The sequence below is a fragment of the Anarhichas minor genome, unplaced genomic scaffold, assembly GCF_050575085.1.
Source record: "Anarhichas minor isolate MPS153535 unplaced genomic scaffold, ASM5057508v1 ptg000016l, whole genome shotgun sequence".
NCBI lineage: Eukaryota > Metazoa > Chordata > Actinopteri > Perciformes > Anarhichadidae > Anarhichas > Anarhichas minor.
Genome location: NW_027466462.1, coordinates 2,216,294 through 2,240,333, shown reverse-complemented (window position 1 = coordinate 2,240,333; position 24,040 = coordinate 2,216,294). Strand labels below are relative to the sequence as shown.

At 43.6% G+C, this 24,040-nt stretch overlaps 1 protein-coding gene across 1 annotated transcript in view; it reads left to right on the top strand.

Annotated features, from left to right (window-relative positions):
* col4a5 (collagen, type IV, alpha 5 (Alport syndrome)) overlaps positions 1-24,040 on the top strand; it is a 36,805-nt gene that overhangs the window by 1,626 nt on the left and 11,139 nt on the right. Inside the window, exons 2-28 of the mRNA XM_076092223.1 lie at positions 14,681-14,737; positions 14,843-14,932; positions 15,206-15,250; positions 15,535-15,579; positions 16,826-16,888; positions 17,167-17,220; positions 17,299-17,325; positions 17,418-17,498; positions 17,900-17,962; positions 18,090-18,125; positions 18,558-18,599; positions 18,687-18,779; positions 19,381-19,434; positions 19,553-19,609; positions 19,871-19,915; positions 20,004-20,057; positions 20,152-20,193; positions 21,089-21,182; positions 21,368-21,655; positions 21,847-21,936; positions 22,030-22,100; positions 22,402-22,593; positions 22,671-22,839; positions 23,047-23,139; positions 23,232-23,336; positions 23,512-23,609; positions 23,819-23,969. Coding sequence (XP_075948338.1) covers positions 14,681-14,737; positions 14,843-14,932; positions 15,206-15,250; positions 15,535-15,579; positions 16,826-16,888; positions 17,167-17,220; positions 17,299-17,325; positions 17,418-17,498; positions 17,900-17,962; positions 18,090-18,125; positions 18,558-18,599; positions 18,687-18,779; positions 19,381-19,434; positions 19,553-19,609; positions 19,871-19,915; positions 20,004-20,057; positions 20,152-20,193; positions 21,089-21,182; positions 21,368-21,655; positions 21,847-21,936; positions 22,030-22,100; positions 22,402-22,593; positions 22,671-22,839; positions 23,047-23,139; positions 23,232-23,336; positions 23,512-23,609; positions 23,819-23,969 — 2,299 coding nt within the window. The remainder of the gene's footprint in view (positions 1-14,680; positions 14,738-14,842; positions 14,933-15,205; positions 15,251-15,534; positions 15,580-16,825; positions 16,889-17,166; positions 17,221-17,298; positions 17,326-17,417; positions 17,499-17,899; positions 17,963-18,089; positions 18,126-18,557; positions 18,600-18,686; positions 18,780-19,380; positions 19,435-19,552; positions 19,610-19,870; positions 19,916-20,003; positions 20,058-20,151; positions 20,194-21,088; positions 21,183-21,367; positions 21,656-21,846; positions 21,937-22,029; positions 22,101-22,401; positions 22,594-22,670; positions 22,840-23,046; positions 23,140-23,231; positions 23,337-23,511; positions 23,610-23,818; positions 23,970-24,040) is intronic.

Here is a 24,040-nt window from a genome sequence, read left to right as displayed (position 1 = left end):
AAGAGATGGAGAGAGAGGGGGTCCACTTTGTACCAAGGAATGTGGCTGGCCCCACCCTCCCGGAGAGGAAGAGGAGGAAGAGGAAGTTTAGAGGGGAGAGATGGATGGACGAGAGCCTTCATCAGTGAGTTTGATCAGAAAGAGTTAGTGAGTGAAGACGATGAAGGAAAAAAAGAGGAGGATGAGAATGAAAGATGGAGGGAGGATGCAGGTGTTGCAAGTTATTTTGACTTTCTCTCCCACTTTTCCTGGTTCAGTCTGAGCAGCACTAGTGCTCTCACCGAGGCCCCCTAGTGGAGGCCGTGTGTGTGACACAATACCACCACATACCTGGAGGTCAGCTCATGAACGAGCATCTCCAAACATGCGCAAGTTTTTAAAATATAAAGGAGGATTAACTCCTCAAGAGGCCGTTTCTTTCTTATAGTCCATATAAAGTTGATATTTAGAGATACATGGTTTTCACAGGACTGAGAAAATAAAATCCCTTTACACACACACACATGCAAAGAGCCTCTCATTCGGCTTGTAATAATTAATTTATCATAAATAGAGCGTCTCATTCATCACTGTTGCACAGCTATTTGGTCGTGTGTGTGTGTGTGTGTGTGTGTGTGTGTGTGTGTGTGTGCAGTATTAATCCCTGCCTAGATATGAATCTACCATTCAGCCAGGTGAGCGAGTTCAGCGGTAATGTATACCTGGAGGTTTTCCTTTGAACCCGTCATGCCGCGCAACCAAACACTACACTTAATTTGATGCATGCTTTCCTGTGCGCGCACACGCACAGAGACACACACACACACACACACACACACACACACACAAGGTTGCCTCACCTTTTACATGACCCTCATCCCAGGTGGAGCTGTGTGTGTGTGTGTGTGTGTGTGTGTGTGTGGTAGCCATAACATCCTCCGATTGCAGTGATACGTCTGCTCACGCTGCAGAGCTGCACCTGAGCGCTTCTCTCTCGTCTTCTTTAGTCCGCTCTTCTTTTCTTTCCTCGTCATCCGCCTCTTGTTCTCGCCGTCTCTCACTGCGCACAGAAACGCAGGTGAGTTAATCATTTCTCCCTCCTGGAATTTACAAAGTTAAACATAAATCCAACCAATACATGCAGAGATGTTTCACCATTTTGTTTCTCACAGTAGAAGTGGTGTCAGTGTAGGCGTCACCAGTTTTATGCGGGAAACAAAACGTTTTGCCAACGTTTTTTAAAAAGAAGAAAAAATGGAGCTTCAATCTCCAAAAATCTCCTTGTAACTAATCTAAGAGTTTGTTTCCCAGACTTCATAACACTCAGACTCTCTCCTCCAATTCACCTTATGTAAAGTTAAAAGACCCAGACGATTCCTGATCTATTACTTACAATTAGAGCTGCAACGAAGATTTGCTACTTTTCTTTGTCTTGCCTGAGAATAAACCTGAACATCTTTGAGGTTTAGATTGAACAAAACAAGCAGGAGCAGAATTCATCTCGGCATTTTTATTTATTTAATGAAACAAATCGGTATAAAAATAATTGTTTTTTTGCACATTTCTTTTGGAAAACGCGGCTGTAGATTTAGTCGTTTCGATCCACCGTCCTCTCAACAGACCTTTGGGAAATCCTGACGTCACAGAATAATCAACGTTCCTTTACACTCCTTCTGACTGTATCTGTTTTTCTCCCCCGTCTCTCCCCCATCTCTCCCTTCCCTTTGTGTTCAAATTCCATCTTTATCTCACCTGCTCTGAGAGAAGGGCTCCTTAAACAAGCAGCAATCCTATTTACCTCCTTTATATAGTTACACATTATGAAGGAGTACTTTGTGTGTACTTGTGTGTGTGTTTCCTGGTGGAACTCACACTGTGGTGTCAATGAGCTGAAGATGCCATTAGGATTAACAGGTGGACAGAAAAGTCAATGTTTAGACAGCTAATTACTTCTATCCAGTACTTTCACTCCCTCCTGCTCCGCATGTACTCTGTCTCTCTGTTTACAGCTGGAAGCAGTACTCGATGCAGTAGGTGTAGAAATACTACTAGTAGCAGCAGCAGCAGTTGTATGAGTTGCAGTAGTAGTAGTAATATGAGATGTAGGAGTACCACTTGTTTTAACACTAGTAATAGCAGTAGTAACTGCAGAAGTAGTATTTGTAGAAGTTGCTGTAGTATTTAGAGTAACAGCATTAGCAAGAGTTTTAGTAGTAGCGGCAAGAGGAGGATTAGTATTGTCAGAGGCAGTAGTAGGCTAGTACCTGTAGACATTGTAGTATAGTAGTAGCAGCAGTAGTAGTAGTTGTACGATTAGTAGTAGTAATGGAAGTAGGTTTCGCAGTAGTAGAATAGCAGTAGCAAGAGTTACAGTAGTAGTGGTAGTACTGCAGGAGGAGGACTAGCAGTGGCTACAGGAGTAGTAGTATTAGCAGTACCAGCAGCATTAGCAATACTAGCAGAAGTAGTAGTAGTTTAGTAGTAGTTGTTACAGTACAAGTTGTAGTAGCATTAGTAGTAATAGCAGTAGTCTCATTTGTAGTTTAGTAGCAGTAGTAGTACCAGCAATAGTAGTATTAGCAGTACCAGCAGAATGTAGAAGGAGCAGCAACAGCAGTAGTAGCAGTCGCAGTATTTGTATCAGTACTATTAGTACCTACAGGGCCAGCAGTAGTAGCAGTATTTGTACCAGTAGTATAATACCTACAGGGCCAGCAGTAGTAGCAGTATTTGTATCAGTAGTAGCAGAAGTAGTAAATCAAACACTTGGATCTAAAATGTTAGTCCTCGTCCTGCTTCGTGTTTTCTTCCCACTGGGCTCATAATCTCATTTAATCTCTTTGCACAAGACATCTTTCTCTCCCCCTTCACCCCGTTATCACCCTCTGCGTTCAGAGGAGGGTAAACTCGCTGTGTTTGTTACACACTTCTTTATTTACTTCATCCCTCACTTTTTGCTTTCAGATTTTAAAGGTCAACAGAGCCCCCCCCCCCCTACATCCATCCAGCTATGCTTCTTAATATATGTCCTGCTCTCATCTCTAACCAGACCACCGTGCAGTTTCAACCTATTTTTACTTTGTTACTCACGACCCCCTAAAAACAACAGCGCGCAGTCGTGTTATTCGCGGCGCCCCACATGACCACGAGCTTCTGTGAGCGACTTAAAGATTGTGCAAAGCTCTTCTGGGTTATGAAAGTCAGGAATCTGTGATCTTCTGATGTGGAGGGTTAAGCAGCGGTCACTTCTTTAAAGGCCGGTGAGAATATCCAGATTAAAGCGGAGCTCTTTTTCTACAGATTAGGATTAAGAAGAATCCCGTGAATGTATTGTATATATATATACATCCCATGTTTCCTATACTGCACATAGTGTCTTTAAACCAGCAGTTTGTTGGACTTGTGTTGCATGTTGGACTGTTTGAGCCATCACACCGGTACATGTAGTCCACTGCAGGAAGATAACAACCAGGTAGAATCCCTGTAAAAGCTGACAGCAGGACTGAACATTTTTATTGATTTTTATTTCACGTTTAACTCCACAAGTAGAAGTCTATACGCCAACAGAGTGTCCAGGGTACTGAAGAGGCCAACTGAGGCCTGATCGTGGCACATTGTGATCCTTTATTTTCATGCAATCTGCCAGAAACTAAGAACTTGAGGGCCTTGTTCAATTCATAGTAGCTCGTTTAAAGCTGCGGTCGGATCATCTTTAATGCTTTTATCAACCGGATCTTTGGATTGAAGACTAGTCCTGTGGATATGTAGCGAAGCACTTTGAGTAAATGATAAAGAAACTCTGTCAGATGCTTGTACGTCTACGTCTCTGCTTCATCTTCTTTTGATCGTTTCACACTGTGAGTGCGGTTTTCTTTCCTTTGCGTGGGATTGAATCTGGTCCTCGGATAGGAAAGCTGTGTCTGTTTGTAAGATTTGATTCTGGGATCAGCTTTTTGGTGATAATCCAATGTTTTAGTGTTTGTTTTAGACAACTGCTATGTTGTGTTCATGTGCCGGTGGGAAAGCCAGACATCTGGAACTGCAGCATTCAACATCAGACTCTGTTTATTCATGTAACATTTGTCCGAAAATCCGAACCGGAAAGTACTACGGAGGCGGCAGCTGTACCAGTGGAGGAGTTATTCATGATTGATGCAGGTGTGGAAGTTCAGCAACCGCTTTCAGCTTGTAGTGAAGTTGTGATTGCTTTTTCTTTTTTAATAAAAAAAATGAAATTCTCTTGCCGTGTGTGCGTGTGTGTGTGTGTGTGTGTGTGTGTGTGTGTGTGTGTGTGATCCAGTGGGCCAAGTCCACCTACACTGAGCAGTCACAAGACATGCCGTCCTCCCTCCCTCCCTTCTTTCTCTCTCTCTAGAAAAAAAAAAATGGAATTCTTACAGCCCAAAGGAAAAACAGAGCGCTGCTTAAGGGACAAAGTGAAAAACATATCGCTTCAGGTGGGAAGCAAAGAAAAACAAAAAAGCTCGACTGGAGAAGAAGAAGAAAAACAAAATGATCAAAGAGAGCAAATTGAAATGCATCACATATTTGTGCTCTAAAGCGTTTATTGTTCTGCATTCTTTCTTTCTGGAGAGAAGAAGAAGGGAGGACTTTCAATCTGTCTGAGATCAGCGGGTGACCTTGATCTACAGATGTCTCCTTCTTTCCTCTCTCCTTCCCCTCTCACCTGCTTAACCCCGTGTTGTACAGCTTCCCCACGAAGTACGTATTAACAAATATGCCGACTGGCCTCGCCTTTACATCATTCAACGGCTTTTTATAGCGACCTGCAGAGCCTCCCCTCCGTGTCTCTGGTCACTCTCGTCTTTCTCTGTCAAACACAAAGTCACCTTGTTTCCAGGCTTTCTTGCTCTTTCGGTTTCTCATTTCCCTCAAAAGAAAAGACTTCCTAAATAACATATTCCTTCGCAACCACGGGGCAACTTTGCACATTAGCATCTCCAAATGGCCAAGTGTCCCACCTGCAGTCCCCACATTGTCCAGGACACCACTTCAAGAGTTTTGGTGGATTATCTATGTGAAAAGTTTAGGTTTACATAGATATATGAAGTCAAAATATGCTTTTATTCAAATTCTAAAGCTGTCAAATGTGACATTGCATTACCAAACAGTAATAAACACATAAAAGAGACATTAACTTATAGCAGCAGAGAGTTAAACCTTGTGCTGCTTTGGTTGCAATAACAATGCAACACAAGTCGGGGCTACAAGCAGGCATAACTTATTCTGCTCATAAGTAACCAGAGTACTGATGTGATGATTGACAGCCAAGTCCACCAATCGGTTCATCTGCACTCATGAAACAGCACTTCGTCTCTCGGCCTCCACCTCTCCACCAACCCTCCAGATCTGTTCATCTCACGAGGGACTGATGGCGAGGAGCGATAACACACACACGCACGCACACAATGCTAAAACACACAGCTTAGCCTGTAGTCTGCAGCAGTCTATGAACAAATGAATGAAGTCATCAGAGCTGCTTCAGAGAGGCAGAAAGCTGTTTTGACTGCAGCTGATTCGACCGTAGTGTGGGAGGGCATCTGGTTCTCTGTTCTCTCTCTCTCTCTCTCTCTCTCTCTACCTTTAAAGCTTTCTCTTGCATTTTGGGCACCTGTTTGTCTAATCACACTTCTGAGTAGGAAACAGGGTTTCCCTGAAAGCCACATGGGAAAAAGTGGTATGGAGTGTGTTATTTTGCATGTGTGTGTGTGGCTACTGTTTCAGAGTACAGCGCTATCACGTTACCTTTTATATACTTGTCCAGACAGAGTTATTTCAAAGTAAAGGACAAGCTATAGACACATATTGGATCTCCCTGGCTGCTCCCTCCTTCACTCTTTGCCTAACACGATGGAGGCATGTTGACATTTTCCTAACAAGAGCCTCTTCTGGCCGCGAGAGTTATGACTCAGGTCTCTGCGGAGCAAAATGCTGGAAGTAGTGTGATGTTGTTGCAGCACTGAACGCCTTTTAGGAGGGACGGTGGGATGCATTAACAACAAGTTTCCTGTAACCAAACCGTCTCGTACAACAGTGTGTGTGATCTCTTATGAAACGTTATTCCTCAGGGCTGTTTGTTCGACCTTTCCACTCACCTCTTGTGACTTTGTGCCGTCTTTATACTTCCTGGTTAATGATTACGTGGATTACTTTGGTTGGTGAGACTGAACCAATAATGCGGCTCCTTCTTAGTCGAGTACTCGACTAATGGCTTGTTTTGGCCTTCGTCGATTGGTCCATTTTCTTTCTTGGTCTCCACCTCCCCCTCTCTCTTTCCTCCCTCTCCATCAGATCAGAGTCCCGGGTCAGATCCTAAGAACTTGTCCTGTACATACAGTAGACACAAACACTGTTTGTACTTTACACTGCATGCCGCTGTGTGTCCCTCAGGTGGAGCAGGTCTGAGTTAATCCTGCAGCGCAGTGTGCTGGCTGGTATGCGGCTAAGCCGTTAGCATGCAGTCGGAGGATAATGTTCAGCAGCAGAGCGAGGTGCATGTTGTTTAGTGACACAGAGGCACCTGATCCACCGCTTGTTTGTTAATTACAAGTTTGTTGTTTTTTCTTCTTCTTCTCTTTTATTTCTAGTCTGTAATGACTTTTTCGGGAACTTTTTAGAAACACAACTGTGTCATGTTTGTACGTCGTTTTTGAAGCAATTCTTGGTGTATTTTCTCATTTTTTTAATGACTTTGTGGCCTGTTTTCTTTCTGCTTATTGATGTAGATGCACAGATGGGTGACATTATAGAGTCTTCAAATATCTGAACTTATGGAGGGATTCTTTCACTTGGTTCGACATGTTTCTCGGGTCATTTATTCAGGTTTTTCCTTGAATTTGTCACCTCTTTGTATGTGGTTGAGCGGCGATAAAAGGCAGGTTTCTCTTTCTATTTTCTTGTAGAATTTCCTTTATTGGCAAAAAATATATTGTTTTACATTCATAAGAAGTTTGGAAAGAGAATTGGAAATTAAACAAAAGTTTTTCCATCTTTATTGTCAATATAGTGTAATTCAAAATATAAAGACAAGACGTACCTTTATTTCTTTGCTTGTATATAAGTGTGTGTGTGTTCACATGTTTGTTTGTGCGTGTCAACACTGAGTGCATGGGATTCCTAGACAAACCGACCCCCCGCCGGTCAGAACAACGGGAAATATCGAACATCTGTCACAGCACAGTAGGAGAGAAGAAGAAGAGGAGGAGGAGGAGGAGGAGGAGGAGGAGGAGAGGGGTGGAGGGATAGATGGAGCGGTGGTGGAAAAATGTGAGACAAGAGAAGAAGAGAAAGAAAGATAAACTGAAGGAGTGAAGAGAGTTAACAGGTGTAGAGGAAGACCAAGAAGACGAGAGCATTTAGGACCCTTCCTATCTTCTGGTTCCACTAAAGTGAACAAAACAGATTTTAAGAATTATTTATTGGGGAACTGAAAAACTGAACTTGCTTATTGTGTTTAAGTGACTGTCTAACTTTCTTTTAAAACATTGTATAATGCATAAAGGATCAGAAAAACAAAACAATAACCCGTTATATTATCTAAGAGGTGCATTGCCACAAAGCAAAAGAGCTGACATTTTGGATGCACATTTTGACAGTAATGATAAGATAGCTACAATGCTAACAGCTGACCCTAAGAAGCTAGTCTTTCCCAGCGAGTGCTTTTCTCAGCATTTCCAGGTTTAAGTCATCCATTTCCCTCCCTCAACATTTCACTTCTCTTACTTGTTTCTTGGTGCAGAAACAATATAAAGCCTCACAGTTGAACTTCCCCCTGTAACACTTAACATTTCAGCTGCTGTGTCTGGTTTTAAAGTGAGAACATTTGAGAGAAATGTGGGCAGGGCAGGGACCTGCTGTGACCTGCCTCTTCTGAAGATCACATCTCACACTGAGGACTTGGAGACGCGAGAGAGAGAGAGAGACAGAGAGAGAGAGAGAGAGAGAGAGAGAGAGAGAGAGACAGAGAGAGAGAGAGAGAGAGAGAGAGAGAGAATGTTGCAGCTGTGAGGATCCGAACCAAACTACGGCCAGAAAACACAGTCAGACGCTAAAAAAGTTAGTGTAACTCATTCTTAAACAGAACGAGGCCACAGCCGACGTGTAGAGGGCATCTCCAAAAATATATCGTTTTTCTGGACTTTTGATTCATGCTTTTCATCTTTTTACCTGCATGCTTCCAGCTGTCGTCACCGCCCTCATGTGGTGAAGACGTAGAACTGCAGGTGTCCAGGTAGAAGCACAGCGTGTGTTCTAATACCCATACTACTATACTATTTAGTACGCCAGGAAAGGATTTAGTAGGTCCCAATACATATAATGTCAAATGCAGTATGCCAAAAAATACCAGGATGTTTAATTGCATCCGGTCCCATTTTGCAGTTTGCAAGCCAGCATGCTTTCCTGGCTATTCTGACCCACAATGCTCTGCTCAGTAGATGTGTGAGCAAGAGGGTCAGAGGTGCAATGTCAAGAGGAAGTAGTAGGTCCCAACTGAATGCATACTGCATGCAACAGTACGTACTTTGTAAGGGCGGCTGTGGTACGAACTAAAAGTAAAAAGAAAAACAATGGGACTTATTTGCACAAAATGCTGTATGTGGACAAAAGTACGTGTACTGCTCACTTGGAGTTGTTTGTCGGGGTTTGGAATCTTAATGTATGTAAAGCATATCATTATATTTAATTGCAGCTACAACAAGCCAGAAGCTACAAGAAGCAGCAGATTAACGCACATGTAATGATGTTCAGCAATGCTTCATGGGCGTGAGGTTCAGGTGTAAACCAGGAGCTTTCACTCCTCTCCGTCCCACTATCTCACAGATAAAGCATCAGGACATCCTATCTTGTTTTGTCTACAGCAGAGGCTTCTGGGTAAATATTTAAGGCTCATCCAAACAGCGATGCACCTCCAGCATGCAGGTTTGCTCAAAGGTTTACACAGATGTCCACTCTCACTGCAAAGTGTCTAAAACGTAAACGGGGTTCGTTTACGATCTAGTTTTCCTGTGATTTGTTTGCGATCCCTCGAGAGCAGAGAGCAGGAGGTGGTTGTAGATCGGGACATGGGTTGAGAGTTACAGCTGGACGGAGTTACAGGTCCTCGGGTCATGACCGCTGGACTGAAACCACCGAAAAAAGGTGGACGATTGTACCAAACAGACTAGTCACACCCCTGTGTTTTGTGCTGTTTTATTAACTGAATTCCAAAAGGAAGAACAACAATTTAGACCACACAGATTTGTCTGTGTTTGAGCAGTTTCCTGACCTGAATGCATCCCTAAATCCCACAGGAGTGATCTTCCCTTTTCCTCCTTCCCTTTACCTTCGTCTCCTCCCTCCTTCCCTCCTCCCTCCTTCCTCTCAGTCTCTCCAGGTATTCAGTCGGGGCGAGCCGCCGCTCCCCTCTCAAATTTTTTGTTGCCCTTGGCTAGGAAGCGCCGTGCCAAGTGGTGATGTATGTGGAGCGTTGCAGATGGGACGGTAAAGGGAGCATGTTTGAACCTGTGTCAGGCTGTGCCGGGCCGGGCCGAGCCGGGCCAGGGAGGGTTGTCATGTCTCCCAGAGGGAGGAATTCAACCCTCCCCGTTGACAAGAGCCACAATAGATCAGCAACGTTTGCACGCATGCTTTCAGGATCTGCTAACTGCACCAATCGGGGGAATGTTTTAGAGCAACTATGAGCTTCAAGTTAATCTTCAGATACATTTTTCTGCATTTCTACATCTGCATCTCACTCCCACAGCACCGTCACAGTGGACGGTTTGAAAGAAGAAGATGAAATAAATCAATGCATCACAACTATGGACTTTTTTTAATCATGCATCCTTCTTTCTTGTCCAAACCTGGTGCCTACATTACCCACAATGCAACCCCGACAACCGACGGCTCAGTCAGAGATTTGTAGTATAGTTTATAGTGTGTGTGTGTGTGTGTGTGTGTTTACCATTCCCTCTTTAGTTCTGAAAAGTCTAAACTCTCCATAGAAAGTGTGTGTTTTCAAACATCTCAGTTTAAGGGGTTCTAAGACGTCGGAGTAGTGTGTAAACGAGGTGTGAACCCGGCACAAGTTATGCGTTTTAAAACCACAATGCACTCGTGTGGCTGTAGCCTCAAATTGCACGTGAAAGGAACTAGGTCTGGTGCCTCAAGATGCTTAAGTGCTCTCCCTGCAGGTATCTCTCAGTGGGAGGTCAGAGGGGGGAGTCAACATTCATTACACCAAACGAGAAGAGTAGAGGGGGGAGAAAACTGCGCTCAGAAGAAGGAGAATTCCTGGGAATATCAATGGAATTCCTGGACCGGCACTGTGGCACGACGGTGTGTGGTGAGTGTGTGTGTGTGTGTGTGTGTGAGACAGTCGGGGGTCTTCCTCTTCTAAAGAGCCTGTTAGTCAAAACACACACACTCCGATTTCTTTTAATTTTCTTTTTTTTTTGTCAAAGTGAAAATATTTGGTTTGGTCGTCGCCCTCGTGGCGTCTGCACCTTGATGTAGTCAAAGTCCAGCGGCGATGAAAAGGGATCAACGGTTTGAGGGGCGGCGGCTCGGAGCCTGGAGGGCCAGTCTCCAGAACAAGGATGAACACACACACACACACACACACACACACACAGGTGCTGAGCCATGAAACGATACCAGTGCACCAACGCAATCCTCATTTTCAGCAGTAACGCATAAAATCTGATTTCATTTTTTAAGCTTAAAGCCAACAGAAAAGACAAAGTGAAAAGTTAGAAGAAGAAAGTGTTGAGCAGCAGTTGCAGCACAAAGTAGAAGTGCACGGCAGCGTTTTATGTTTTATGGCCGACCAACTCTCATATCTAGAGCAGGAAACTCAGGACGGATCAAATCACATTCTGATGGATTTTAAATGAATGGAGGTGCATGGATCATAAGCAGGTTTAGAAAGTGTATAAACTGGATTATATAGTCTGATATGAGACTCATTAATGTCCTATGCGTGTAAATACACAGTCAGAAATACTACGGACTGATCCTTTAAGCAGAATATTGGAAATATGACAAAGAAATTACAAATATTCCCACCATGAATCTCACACACTGATACTGATAACAGGTCAGAAATACAGTAGAACCAACTAGATTGTATTGGCAAATATTTCCATTATGTGTGTGTGTGTGTGTAAACATGTGGGCTCTAGTGTTGAGCAGAAGTTAATAGATGTGGTTGAATTGATATGGTTCAGTAAGTTTGTGTGTATTGATGATGGAAATACACTTTGTGTCTTTGCAGCTGTGTGTACTGTTTATGAGAGTATTTGTCTATTTACATTAGTGTGTATGCTGCATGGATGCATATGTGAGTGTGTGTGTGTGTGTGTGTGTGTGTGTGTGTGTGTGTGTGTGTGTGTGTGTTATTCAGGGCAGGGCAGTGTAGGTGTCTAATCATCAGTCTTTGATGAGCGGGGGAATTCCAGTCTCGCCGGTCTAATCCCCGGGTACATGCCTTCCGCTCCCCCTCCTCCCTCCTCCCCCCCTCCCTCACCCCTCCATCACTCTGAACACACCTACTGTATATCTCCTACTCGCTTTTTAATGCACGTTTGTTTTATGTACAGAAATCCACCCCTGGGGTAATCCTACGCCTTTATCTGCATTTTGTTCGTGGCTTGTAGCCAGCAGTGGAAGAAGTACTCTGATATTTTATTCAAGTAAGAGTAGCAATACCACAGAAATACAAGTAAAAGTCCTGCGTCTGACTTCGTACAGAAGTATCAAAATAATTGATGAGCTCCTTTTTGATGAATGTCTTGCATCATGTAGCGCCGTGCGTCCCTACTGTATCGATCCTGAATGATTCATCGTTGCTAAATTTGTCACTAATTCATATCTTACAGCTGCAAATAATATAAAGACATTATATAGACATCTATTTGGTGGGTGGGTACCTCCATTGGTTCTACTGTACTGAAGTAAAGGGTCTGCGTGCTTTTTAAGGCCATAAAACCAACCACATGTGGACATAAAGTCCGGCTACTTGTTGCTCATCAACCGCCTCACCTTGACCTCAGATTGTGCACGTTGGGCCTCCACCCCTCAGAGCGAGAGCTTCACCTGTGTGGGCACGACTCCGACTGTTACGCCCTGTCCTACACGGAGCCAAACCAGAGTTTACCTCCCCTCAGGGCCCGATCGCTGGGGCTGGCGTGATGGGATAAAGTGGGACAGCGGTTAGGGGAGAGTGTCGGGAAATGATAGAGAGAGCTAAAAGACAGAGAGACAGAGGGAGTGGAGCAAATATCTGCAGCTCACTGACCTCTCTAAGTGGATTACATGCCCCGTCAGTGCCTGGGGGGTAAATGAGAGGGTAGAGAGAGGGAGCAGCATGGAGAGAGGGGGAGAGAGATGCTTTTAACGCTGTATTTAGGCAGCTTTATCAGTTCACTTCACCTCAAAGGGAAACTGATTCGCAGTAAATCAAACAGAGCAACACCTCAGCCGTATGGGAACGAAACAAAACGCACTGTGAGATCACGCAAACATGCCACAAACTACCTTCACTGTCCTTACAGTAGACTCATGAGGTCATAAAGTAGATGAATGATGTAATAATATGCAAGAAGTATTCAGATCTTTTACTAATGTAAGTAGTAACACCATGGTGGGGAAAGAGATGTTCTGTAATCCCTGTAGCATGAAAGCACAGTGGAATTAGCAAGCTAACTAGCGGATGGCTGGCCTCTTAGCTCGCTTTAATTCCACCATGCTTTCACGCTGCACCGGTTACAGAAAATGATCTGAACAAAGTCGTCACTTATCCGGCGATATAATGTTCTTTCCTACGCTGTGACAAGAGTATTTACCTGATAATTTGTTCTCATTTAGGCGGGCTAGTTAGCTAGCGTGCTAATTCCACCATGCTTTCATGCGACACTGGTTACAAAAAACGTTCTTCAGCTATTATAAAAAATACGATGGACGATGGATGAAGAGAGAGAGAGAGAGAGAGAGAGAGAGGGATGGAGGTGAAGAGAGTGCGAGCTGCAGGCCTGGGCGTGGGAGAGCAGACTGCATTGAGCTGTAGCAGACCAGACACTAATCTGGAGATTCAGGGCTTGTAAAAACACCTACACACACACACACACACACACACACACACACACACACACACGGCCGGCTACCCATGTTCAAATGTATTCAGGCAAGTATGTATGTGTGTGTGTGTGTGTGTGTGTGTGTTGGTAACCTCTCTACCCTCCAGTCCAGATAACGGTTCGCATTTTGTGTTTACCACCAACATGCGACATTCTGTGCATCTTTTAATCCCCCCCCCAAAAAAAACTCCTTTATGGCATAGAAGGCCACGGTGGGAATCAAACCCTCAACCCCAGGCTGTGAACAGTGCCTTGCTTTAGCTTCCGAGTGTTGCAGGAGGACGCCACTGCATACACACAGATCACGATGGAAAAAAGCTTTTCTTTGTCTCATACGATGACAATAAAATAATAAAGAAAATAGCTTACACCCTACATACAACATGAGACGTTTGGACGAAGAGCATAACAAGAGGCCGAGCTGGTTGTTCAGCAGCTGGCTCGACTTCACATGAGACGTCGGTTGTTTTAAACTCGCTGCCTATGAGGTAACGCTGTTTTGGGCGTCAGGATGTTGTCACAAAACAAATAACCTCCATCCGGTGATCTCACTGTGGGAATCACTGAGCTGAGACGGCCGGTATGAGCCTCCGATGTCACCGTGTTCAGTCCGACCCATTAGGTCACACTTTATTTGATCAACAGACACGAACATCTGCAGGTTCCAGCTTCTCAACTGAGAGGATCTGCTGTTTTATGTCGCTGCATACTCAGTATATTTGGGTTTTGGACCGTTGGTCTCTAAAAATAAGATGTTTGAAGGCTGAACCTCAAGGACATTTCTTATAATTTGAATGTATGCTAAGCCTCAAAGGTGAACCGTAGATATTATGTTAAAAGAAGAAACTCCGCAAAATGTGCTGCAGCAGGACAACTACTAAAATCTCCCGTGGGTCTCCTCATGAAAGCCATGAACACAAACATGGACACAGAAGAATGCTGACTCGACTAACCCGTCCGTCTTTCTCACAACCCGGCTGCCTGGCATGCGTGCAATCGATGCCCGTCTGGCATTCGCTGTGTCAACAGGCATGGGAAAAGTTCATCAACAGCTTGGCACTCCCGCTCCCATCCCTCCCTTCCCTCCCTTCTCTTTCCTTTCACCCTCTTCTCCACAACAAAAAAGCATTTCCTGCTGAGAAAACTGAAGAATTTCTTAAATTTGTTTTATTCTAGATAAAGGATATTTATTTGAGGTTAGCGTGTCGTTTCGGTCCTCGCTGACCTTGCATCTCTGAAACAACCTTTCTCCTCCTCTGTGGGAAGAAATACTGGAGCATGCAGCGTGACGATGGAGCGCACTCTAGTGGATTCCAGCATGAAAATGCCCACTTTCACTTGTTGATGTGCGTAATATTATTATATTATAGAAAGAGAATTCAACAACAAGTGAAAACATGCAAACAAAGATCATAATGTCAGTGTTCTCAGGATGCTGCAGGGCATTTTTATGATTATTTGTCTATGGTATTGTCAGTGTTTTTGTCGCCTTTTATTTATTGATTTAAATTATGAAAATGAGAATATAAGTCAAATAAATATTTATTCTTCTTGTCGTTCAACAGGCCTGCCATGGCTGCGTGGGATCTAAATGTGACTGCAGCGGAGTAAAAGGAACTAAGGTAGGCAAAAAGACGCACAATATAAAAAATGTATACTTTTGTTGGGAGGGGGGGGGGGGGGGGGGGGGTAATGTTTGTTAACTGTATCTGCGTTGCTGTCTGCAGGGTGAGCGGGGTTTCCCAGGTCTCACCGGACAGCCAGGAGTCCCAGGATTCCCCGGACCTGAGGGGCCGATCGGCGGCAGAGGAGAGAAGGTGGGTTTTTAGGGTCAATTTAGGTTTTTAATTGGAACACGTGAGGGAAGAGTCGGAAGGTTGAGAAGAGAAACCTCGCTTCCAGTCTGGCATTTCTAGCGTAAGTTAACTAAACTCTGAACAAGAGAATAAGTAAACAAAACTGAGAATCTGATGGAAGTGTTTTGGTGCAAACTTTCAGTGCAAATTAGTTTTATATCCTCGTTAAAATGGACACAAATCAGTGAAGATATTATTCATCTAATCCTGTGTATTGTCTGTTTTTCCTCTCAGGGTAGTGATGGAACTTCAGGACAATATGGTCCAAAAGGAATCAGAGTAAGTACATTATTATTCATTTTTTGCTGTCTCTTCTCTTGCAGCAACAGTTTACACTTCACTTAAGAGACAAAGCCTAAAAAAGTGTAAAAAAGGAAGTTTTATTTCAGTTTGGTTGGTTGATTCACGATGAGAATAAAGTTGTAATAAGCTCTCCTGACCAGCAGATGTCCACATTTCACCTCATCGTTACCAGAGTCACTGAGCTCATGAAGAAACTAGAAGCTCTTTCTCTTCTGCAGCTTTTATATTTAACATTTTTATCTGTATTTTATTTCTAACAGGGGCCGTCTGGATTGCCAGGATTCCCAGGAACACCAGGACTTCCTGTAAGTTTTCCCAAATCATCTAAAACTCAGAAGGCGGAACTAATATTATTTAGAAGTATTGTTTAGCATTTTACTAGTAAGTTAAATTACTTGTGTAAAAAGTAAAACGAAGGTCAGTGAAACTATGCTATGAGTAAACGTTGGATTATTAAAAGGGATAGGATGATGACATCACTCTTTATTGATTAGGACTCACACGTGCTGCCTGGATATTTTATACACGTTTTAAAAAAAACCAAAACACAGAAAATAGGTCACATGAATAACTCAAACAAAAAAAAAGATGAATTACTGGGCTGGTTCTACGATACTATAACATTTACCCGGAGTTTATTGATTTTACCCTTCCAATTAGCCTGTGAATCACTTATGCTAACCGCTAGCAGACACATATCTAAGCCTGTCATGTAAACTCACAAATGTTTAAAATAGTTTAAACTGTATTTTGTAACCATAACAGTCCCTTGTCTGCACTCTTAGATAAGCATAAGCATAAGCATTTTACAAGCTAATTTAAAGGCTTTCATTAACGGTCATTTATTAAAAAACTCCACAGAAGCTGCAGCCACAAGCAGACGCACATATTTGCAGCAAAAATAAGAGCTGCACAGTTTTTACACAACCTCTAGTGCACGCTCACACCGTGCTGCAGAGACGTTGTCCTGACCTGTCTGAAGGTGATGCTCCTCAGTCCTCCTGGGCCCTCCTTAGTCCTCCTCAGTCCTCCTTAGTCCTGCTCAGTCCTCCTCAGTCCTTCTTAGTCCTGCTCAGTCCTCCTCAGTCCACCTTTGGAGGATCCACCATTAGCATGTTAGCATGTTAGCCATAGCATGCACCTGTTGGGTGTGTTTGATTTGGGTCCCTTTGCGTGCCCAACCGGGTGGACCCTTAAACTACTAATTATTTAAGGTAGATGCAACCTTTGTTTTAACTATTACGAGGTACAATAATGAGAACCTAATGCATCATTATTTATTATGTCCATCTATGTTTTATATATTATTTAGTTCCATTCGCACACGGTTTATCATTAAAAACTACCAAAGTAAAAGTAAATTAACTGATTTTTTAAAATGATGACAATAAAGAACATGCACACACAAATAAATGACTTTTTTTTTTAATGGGTTACTTACCCCCCTTTCTAAAATCCTACTGAAATCTTCCTTACACTAGTTTGCCAAAAAAAAACAACAACCAGGTAGCACGTGTTGTGTAACTTCCTGTTTACTTCCTGTTTCCTCAGGGTCTGCCCGGGCAGGACGGACCTTCAGGCCCGAGAGGAGTGCCAGGTTGCAATGGGACAAAGGTATCTGATGATGAAGGCATTTGGAACAAATGACAGTAAATTAAATACATTATGAAAAGACAGGAGTTCTGCAAAAATGAGCGGAACATTTGTACCAGATTTCATTATTTACATTATGAGTGATTTATGCTGGATTTGTGTTATTCTCATACTGGAAAAGCCTCTGCAATGCCATGAACGCACCCTTTTATGGGCTTTGACAAAATAGATCATATATATATATATATATAATCTATAATCTATGGGCTGTGTGTTAAACGTGTTCCTCCTCTCTCAAGGGTGACATAGGTTTCCCAGGAAATTCAGGAATTCCCGGACAGCAAGGGCGATCGGTGAGTTTGCAGCATTGAAGAGAAAGTTTGTTTGTTATCAGACTATAAAACGATTCATTTTCCTTCTCTCCTTTCCAGGGTCCACCTGGTCTGCCAGGACAAAAGGTAACTCTCACCTTAATCATTTTTATTGCCACACAGAATCACAGCTCCTCGAGGTTTGGGATTTGGTTAAATGTTTATATGACTCCCTACAGGGCGACCCAGGTGACGTGATCTCCACCAATCGTTTCGGAGAGAAAGGAGCAGTGGGATTGCCCGGATTACCAGGAATTCCTGTGAGTTTTTTGGGTGTTTTTTAACCTCTTAAAAACTGATACTGTGCAGCCAAACTTTGTCCAAAGTGGATATCCAAAAGTTTCCAAAGATACCAAATATGTCAGGCAAGATTGGGAGTCGATAACGGACACAAGAAACATCATGTAGCTTCAACGAAGAGCTGGAACAAGCTCACACAGAATAGCTGAGTCAAAAAAACAACTTTTAAGCCAAATAAGAGGGAAGACATGTCTGTTAAGGGGTTATTTATGTAGATAGACACTTATTCATTACATTTGATGATTTATATGCTGAAATACTACAAAAATAGTATATACTTTAGTATCTTGAGCCTTCAAATAAAGACTCATTTTTAAAGTATGTCTAAACAACAGTTTTTCTGTGTGTGTTCATGTCACAGGGAACTTCCGGACCCAGCGGTTTGCAGGGTCCACTCGGTCCTCCAGGACCCAGGGGCTACGAGGTAAAGACATCCACATCAACCTCTACATCTTTGTATTTCACATACAGTGTAATGACCAGTTGAACACTTAAAGTTTGTGGAAGTAAACAGTAGTCCAACAGCATTGTTTTCTGGGCTTGTTTTCCAGGGTCGTCCAGGTCCTCCAGGTAATCCCGGACCAAAGGTGAGTTCAAAACGGATTTTGCAACAGGGATTGTTAATCAGTGTGTTATATCAACATTGAGGTTAACATTACATTTAATTGTGACACCACATCACACAATTTAAATCTTGTTCACCAGCAATAAACTCCTTCTGCGACGAAGGCAACGAGTCATTCATTCACTAACTCGGCCTTTATTTTAACTTGGAAATATGTGAAGGTAGAGACCTCATTTATGAAATATCAGAGTAAAAACATAATAAACAAACAATCATAGGCACCAAGAAACACAAAGTAAGGGCCTTATAAATAAATCCAACCTAGTGTCAATCAGAGGCAGAGTCTGGCGCATCATGATCATGCATTAACTCTAAATGAATCCTCTTGGTCATTTTCTCATCCTGATGATATTGTGATACTGAGAGCTTGTTGTTTTCCTGCTTTCTCCAACAGGGAAACATGGGATTGAACTTCCAAGGGCCCAAAGGAGAGAAGGTATTCACTTGTGTTACCAGAGTCAAAGTTAGTAGGAAGCTTAAAATCTAACCCTTAATCTCATCTGGTGTGTTTGTGTGACCACAGGGTGAAATAGGTCTGGCAGGACCTCCTGGTCCTCCAGGGCAAGTTGGAGAACAATTGAGACCACCTGAGACGGAGATTCAGAGAGGAGACAAGGTAATACAGATCAGCACTGAGAGTGCACGCAATAAATACACAAAAGCAGGCGTAGCTTTGGCTCAGTTGTTAAGCTGCAGCAGAGCACGTCTGGATCTGACAACAAAAGTTAAATAGCTGCAAGGTGACAAAACGTACTTCAAATAGGCTGACTAAAGCCCAAATTAACATAATTTATGTTAGAATAAGTGAAAAAATGTAACATGCAAATCATGTTTCCGTCAGCGTTCAGGCCAAAACAATAAATAAAGAAATATTTATACAAATCCATGAATTTTTTCATAGGTTTTCTTAGTTCTGGTTAAACTGCTGGATGCTGCAACTTTCACTTCAGCCACTAGAAGGTGACGCATAATTCCTGCGCCCTCTTTTAGATTTTGTTCCACTTTGTTTTGCTGATATTTTCACTGTTGTGAGTATTGGATAATGCATGAAGGCGTTAAATGAAACAGCACAGGAACTGTCCGTTAGGATGCTGTTTTCTAGATCTGGTGCATTAACAACCAGTGCATGTGTGTTAACGACCAGTGAAACATCATTTAAGGGCTTTTTTTCACTGAATCAAACAGTTTGGTTGAAACTTTGAACTCTTTCTCTGCAGGGTGACCCAGGTTTTACTGGTCTACCGGGTGAACAAGGATATCCAGGCCCCCCTGTAAGTATCTATTTCCACCTACAAGCATCATTCGTTATCCATCCCTTTAAGCAATAAGTGATCCGCATTATGGAAATGTAGAAACGGAGGAAAACCTGATGCTGTTTGGTTTTTTTAGGGTCCCTCAGGTGGCCAGAAAGGAGTCAAGGGAGAACTAGGTGAAGCAGGAAAACGAGTAAGTACAGATCACACATGAACAGATATACAAATGTATTTCTATATGTAATATTTCCCTGTGACTGCTACAGGTCTAAACCTTAACCCTTTCCCACAGCTACACTTAGTTCTCAAGGCCTCAGTGTGCTTCAAAGTACTTGATGATAGAGGCATAGGACTTCACACGCATATGAATACTTTTGTTAAAGGTCACATTTACAGAAACAGAACCGTTTGGCTAGACCTTAAACCCTGATCCCCATTGTTCTTCTATCTGCAGGGCAAACCAGGCAAAGATGGAGACCCAGGTTCTTCAGGCTTCCCCGTGAGTGCTGCCTCCAAACTACACAATGCTATACACTTCTTTTGTCTTTCTTGTCTCTTATTCGCATGTCAAACTTTGTCACTATCAGGGATCCAAAGGAGAGTCAGGCCTGCCAGGTCCTGCGGGCAGGGATGGAGAGAGAGTGAGTTTTCTACTACTTTTTAAACTATGTTCATAAGGTGATGTCATGGATTGTTTTGATAACTTCCCCCCGTCCGTCTCTTTTTGTTTTCTAGGGACTAAAAGGTGATCGTGGATACCCAGGCCCACCAGGGGTGGTGTGTATTCTACATTTTTCTCATTTAACAAGTCAATCTGAACTCAAGATCTGCTCGTAGCTTTTTTGTTTTCTGGCACTATCAGCAGGTCGTCATTAGCAGATAGTTTGCAGAGTTGCCTTTGAGATGTTCCATGACTAGGGAAACTGTATGACGGGTGCTTTACACGTACTTTTGAGCAAGGCAGTTGAAATAGAAGACTGTGGCTGTAGAGGTAGCTCCATTAAATTAAAAATTAAAAAAAGAAATACAGAGAAAATACTCCCTTTTCTAATTGTGAAAATGGCTTCTTGGTGCACTACATCTTTCTGACCACTAGATGGGGACATATTTCTCTGTCCAGCTTGTGTTATATTATCTATTAATAAAAAATAAAAGTTCTTGGTAAATAAAATGAAACACAATACCAGCATCAGGTGTGTATTGTGTCCAATAATGAACCACATTTTACCTTGCAACTGAAAATTGAGCCCAAAGAAAAGTGGAAAACTGACCACTAGGTGGTGACATGTCCCTCTTTCCTACCTTGATTTAATTAGAATGTTTTCTTATATATTAAAATATTAATATAGCCACAATCGTGGGCGATTGTGGCTTGGATAGCAGGGCCGTCTTTCAATCAGAGGGTCGGCGGTTCGAGCTCCGGCTCTGCTAGTCACATGCCGATTTGTCCTTGAGCAAGACACTTAACCCCAAAATTGCTCCCGTAGTTGTGCCTACGGTGTAGAAATGTGATAGACTCTGAATTGTAAGTCGCTTTGGATAAAAGCGTCTGCTTAATGACTGTAATATTGTAATACTCTTTATTCCAACTTCATTTTAAAAAGATGAAATGACTGTGAGTGAGTGTGTTGCGTTTCTTCTGAATATGTTTTATGTCTCATCGTCCCACCAGGTGCTCGGTCCTTCGTCGGGAGGTCTGATCGGCCCTAAAGGTGACGGCGGCTACCCCGGATCACCTGGAATCAAAGGAGACAGAGGACCATCAGGTAAAACACGCTTGCACAGACACAGAACATTCAAATATATGATAAAACACGGAGTATAAAGGCTGTTTCAATAACGCTCAGAAAATAACCGGCAAATGAATGAATAATGAAAGTCAATGTGGGTTGTAGCTCTAAATAAATAGATAAATAACTGTTTCATTTGGTCTCGGTCCTGTCCTCTTCAGGTTTATCCGGACCTCCAGGTGCACCAGGACTTCCAGCTACCGGTGGTAGCGGTCAGTCCGGATCTCCAGGCTTCCCAGGAGAGAGAGGGCAGAAGGGAGACTTCGGCCCCCCAGGGCTGTCTTTGCCAGGTCAGCCGGGACGTCCGGGCTCTCCTGGTTCCCAGGGCCAACCGGGGCTCCCCGGACCTCCAGGCTTTTCCACGGCAAGACAAAACTGCGTCACTGGAGAGCCCGGGCGTCCCGGCCTGCAGGGAGAGAGAGGCTTCTCAGGAGGGTCTGGCCAGAAAGGTCAGCCAATATAGAGATGCTGGTATTCGTCCGCAAAAAAAAATCTGTGCAAGAAATGAAACAGAAAAGTAAACATAACTTATGTTAATACGATTTGTGTCAGGTCTTATACCTAAAATGTCATAAGATAATGAAAGAAAAGATAAAGAAGTGGATTCAATCTTCACCCTTCGTGTCTCTTGTTCTTTCAGGTGAAAAGGGCAACACCTGTGTGAACTGCTTCGGCGATACCACCGGCATCCCCGGACCACCAGGACCTGCAGGACAGCCCGGATTCCCTGGTAAGACCCCACAACACATTCCCATCTGACAGAGCTTTATGCCGAATTCTTTGGAAGGTAGTACCAAGTTTCTTCTTCCCTGTCCGCCATCAGGATCTCCTGGCTCCAATGGTATCAAAGGAGACCGAGGATATCCAGGAACACCTGGTGCCGTTGGACCGCCTGTTAGTACTTTTTACTTTTCCTATAGCGGCAAATATCATCTTACAACTGATATCTGTGACATTGAATTGTTCACTGGGGAATGAATACTCTACTCTTAAGATATTCTTTGAGCTTTAAATGAAGGTCTTAATGTCTTTAGTTACTGTCTCACATTAGTGACTGGTATAATATAAAGCTTATATTACTTTCATGACGTCAGTTCTCTTACGTGCCTGGCCACGAGTCAGAGTTTGATTAAACTCTTATGACATAATAAACAAAAACATTTTCTTCTTTGGCCTCTTTCTTTTTACTTTCCAGGGTTCCTCCGGTCCTCAAGGTTCTCCAGGATTCCCTGGAGAGAAGGGAGACCCAGGCGATGCCATCTCAGTCAGCGGCGTGAGGGGAGAGAAGGGCGACAGCGGTTTCCCCGGATCACCCGGTCTTCCCGGTCTGGACGGTCGACCCGGTCGCGACGGTCAGCCAGGAAATCCCGGAGCCAAAGGAACACCCGTAGGTGGCTTTCACTGCATCATTCAAATTGATGCGTCCATCCGCGATCCGTTTCATAATTCATATGTGTCCGACAGGGCTCGCTACTGGTGAAAGGAGAACGAGGAACCCCCGGTGAGCCAGGCTCCTCAGGTATACCGGGAGACAGGGGTCCTCCAGGAGGCCCTGGTTTTGGACCTCAGGGATCCTCAGGAGAGAAAGGCGTACAGGGCGTCTCAGGAAGACCCGGAGGTCCCGGTGCACCCGGTAAGAAGACAATTTCACAATTATTTAGTGACGATCCGAATAAAAAACTTCTGGGTTCACATCCAATGCAACATCCTGGTGCCCAGATCTGAGTATTTCTCCTCCATCTTTTATTTCTTTTTCATTTGAATTGTGTGTTTGTATGCTCATCACCACAATAGATGACTATAACAAAGTAAAAGGATAACATTTCTTTTTGCCATGCAGGTGGGAAAGGAGAACCGGGCCTGGCGGTGGCTGAGAAAGGCTTACCAGGAACCCGAGGACTGGACGGCTCACCGGGACTGCCCGGCTCAACAGGTGCGCAGTTGTTATTCTATGCGTTGTGTCTTCGTGCATTGTTCACTTCCGGGTAACCGAGGTGACACATGTTTCTGATCTCTGATTGGCAGGTAGCCCGGGTCAGCCCGGACAGAATGGTTTCCCTGGTTTACCAGGAACGAAGGGGGATCCTGGACTCCCCGGCATCGGACTCCCAGGACCCCCAGGAGGCAAAGGTAAAGACACTAATGAACACTCCTACTTCTTCCTCTTCCCTCCACTTCTCCTGACCTTCACATCCTCTTCTCAGTACGTCTTATGCCTCCTCCTCGTGCTTTTTTGTCCTCATAATTTCTCTTTTTACCTCCACCCTCCCTCCCCCCCTCCCCCTTTCTTTTTTTCCTCCTCCAGGATTCCCAGGTATCAACGGCCAGCCAGGATCTCCTGCAGGACCAGGTAGACCGGGAGTCGATGGACTCCCTGGCCAGCCTGGATTTCCTGGATCCAAGGTATGTAGACAAATGGACGGATAAAATGCTTTATTTATAACAATAGGAAATTCACATCAAAAAGGTAAATACTAAATAGAATAACTACAAATCCGTGACGCAAAAAGCAGACCTGACCAACAGAAAAGTACACTTTAAAAAGATCTTTACCTTCACGTTGTGTCCCCATTATTTAAATGTTGGCTGCCCTCTGTGTGTTTGTGTGACAGGGTGAGCCTGGCTTTGGCCTTCCTGGCCCTCCAGGTTTACCAGGAGTACATGGATCTAAAGGTTTCTTCGGACCAAAAGGAGACTCTGGCTTCCCCGGCGGCCCCGGTTCACCTGGACGATCTGGATTTGATGGATCTCCGGGATCTAAAGGTTCAGTTACTATGCATGCTCACATCTGTCCACCCAAAACTCATGAGAGCCAACAGAACACCTAACCCGGC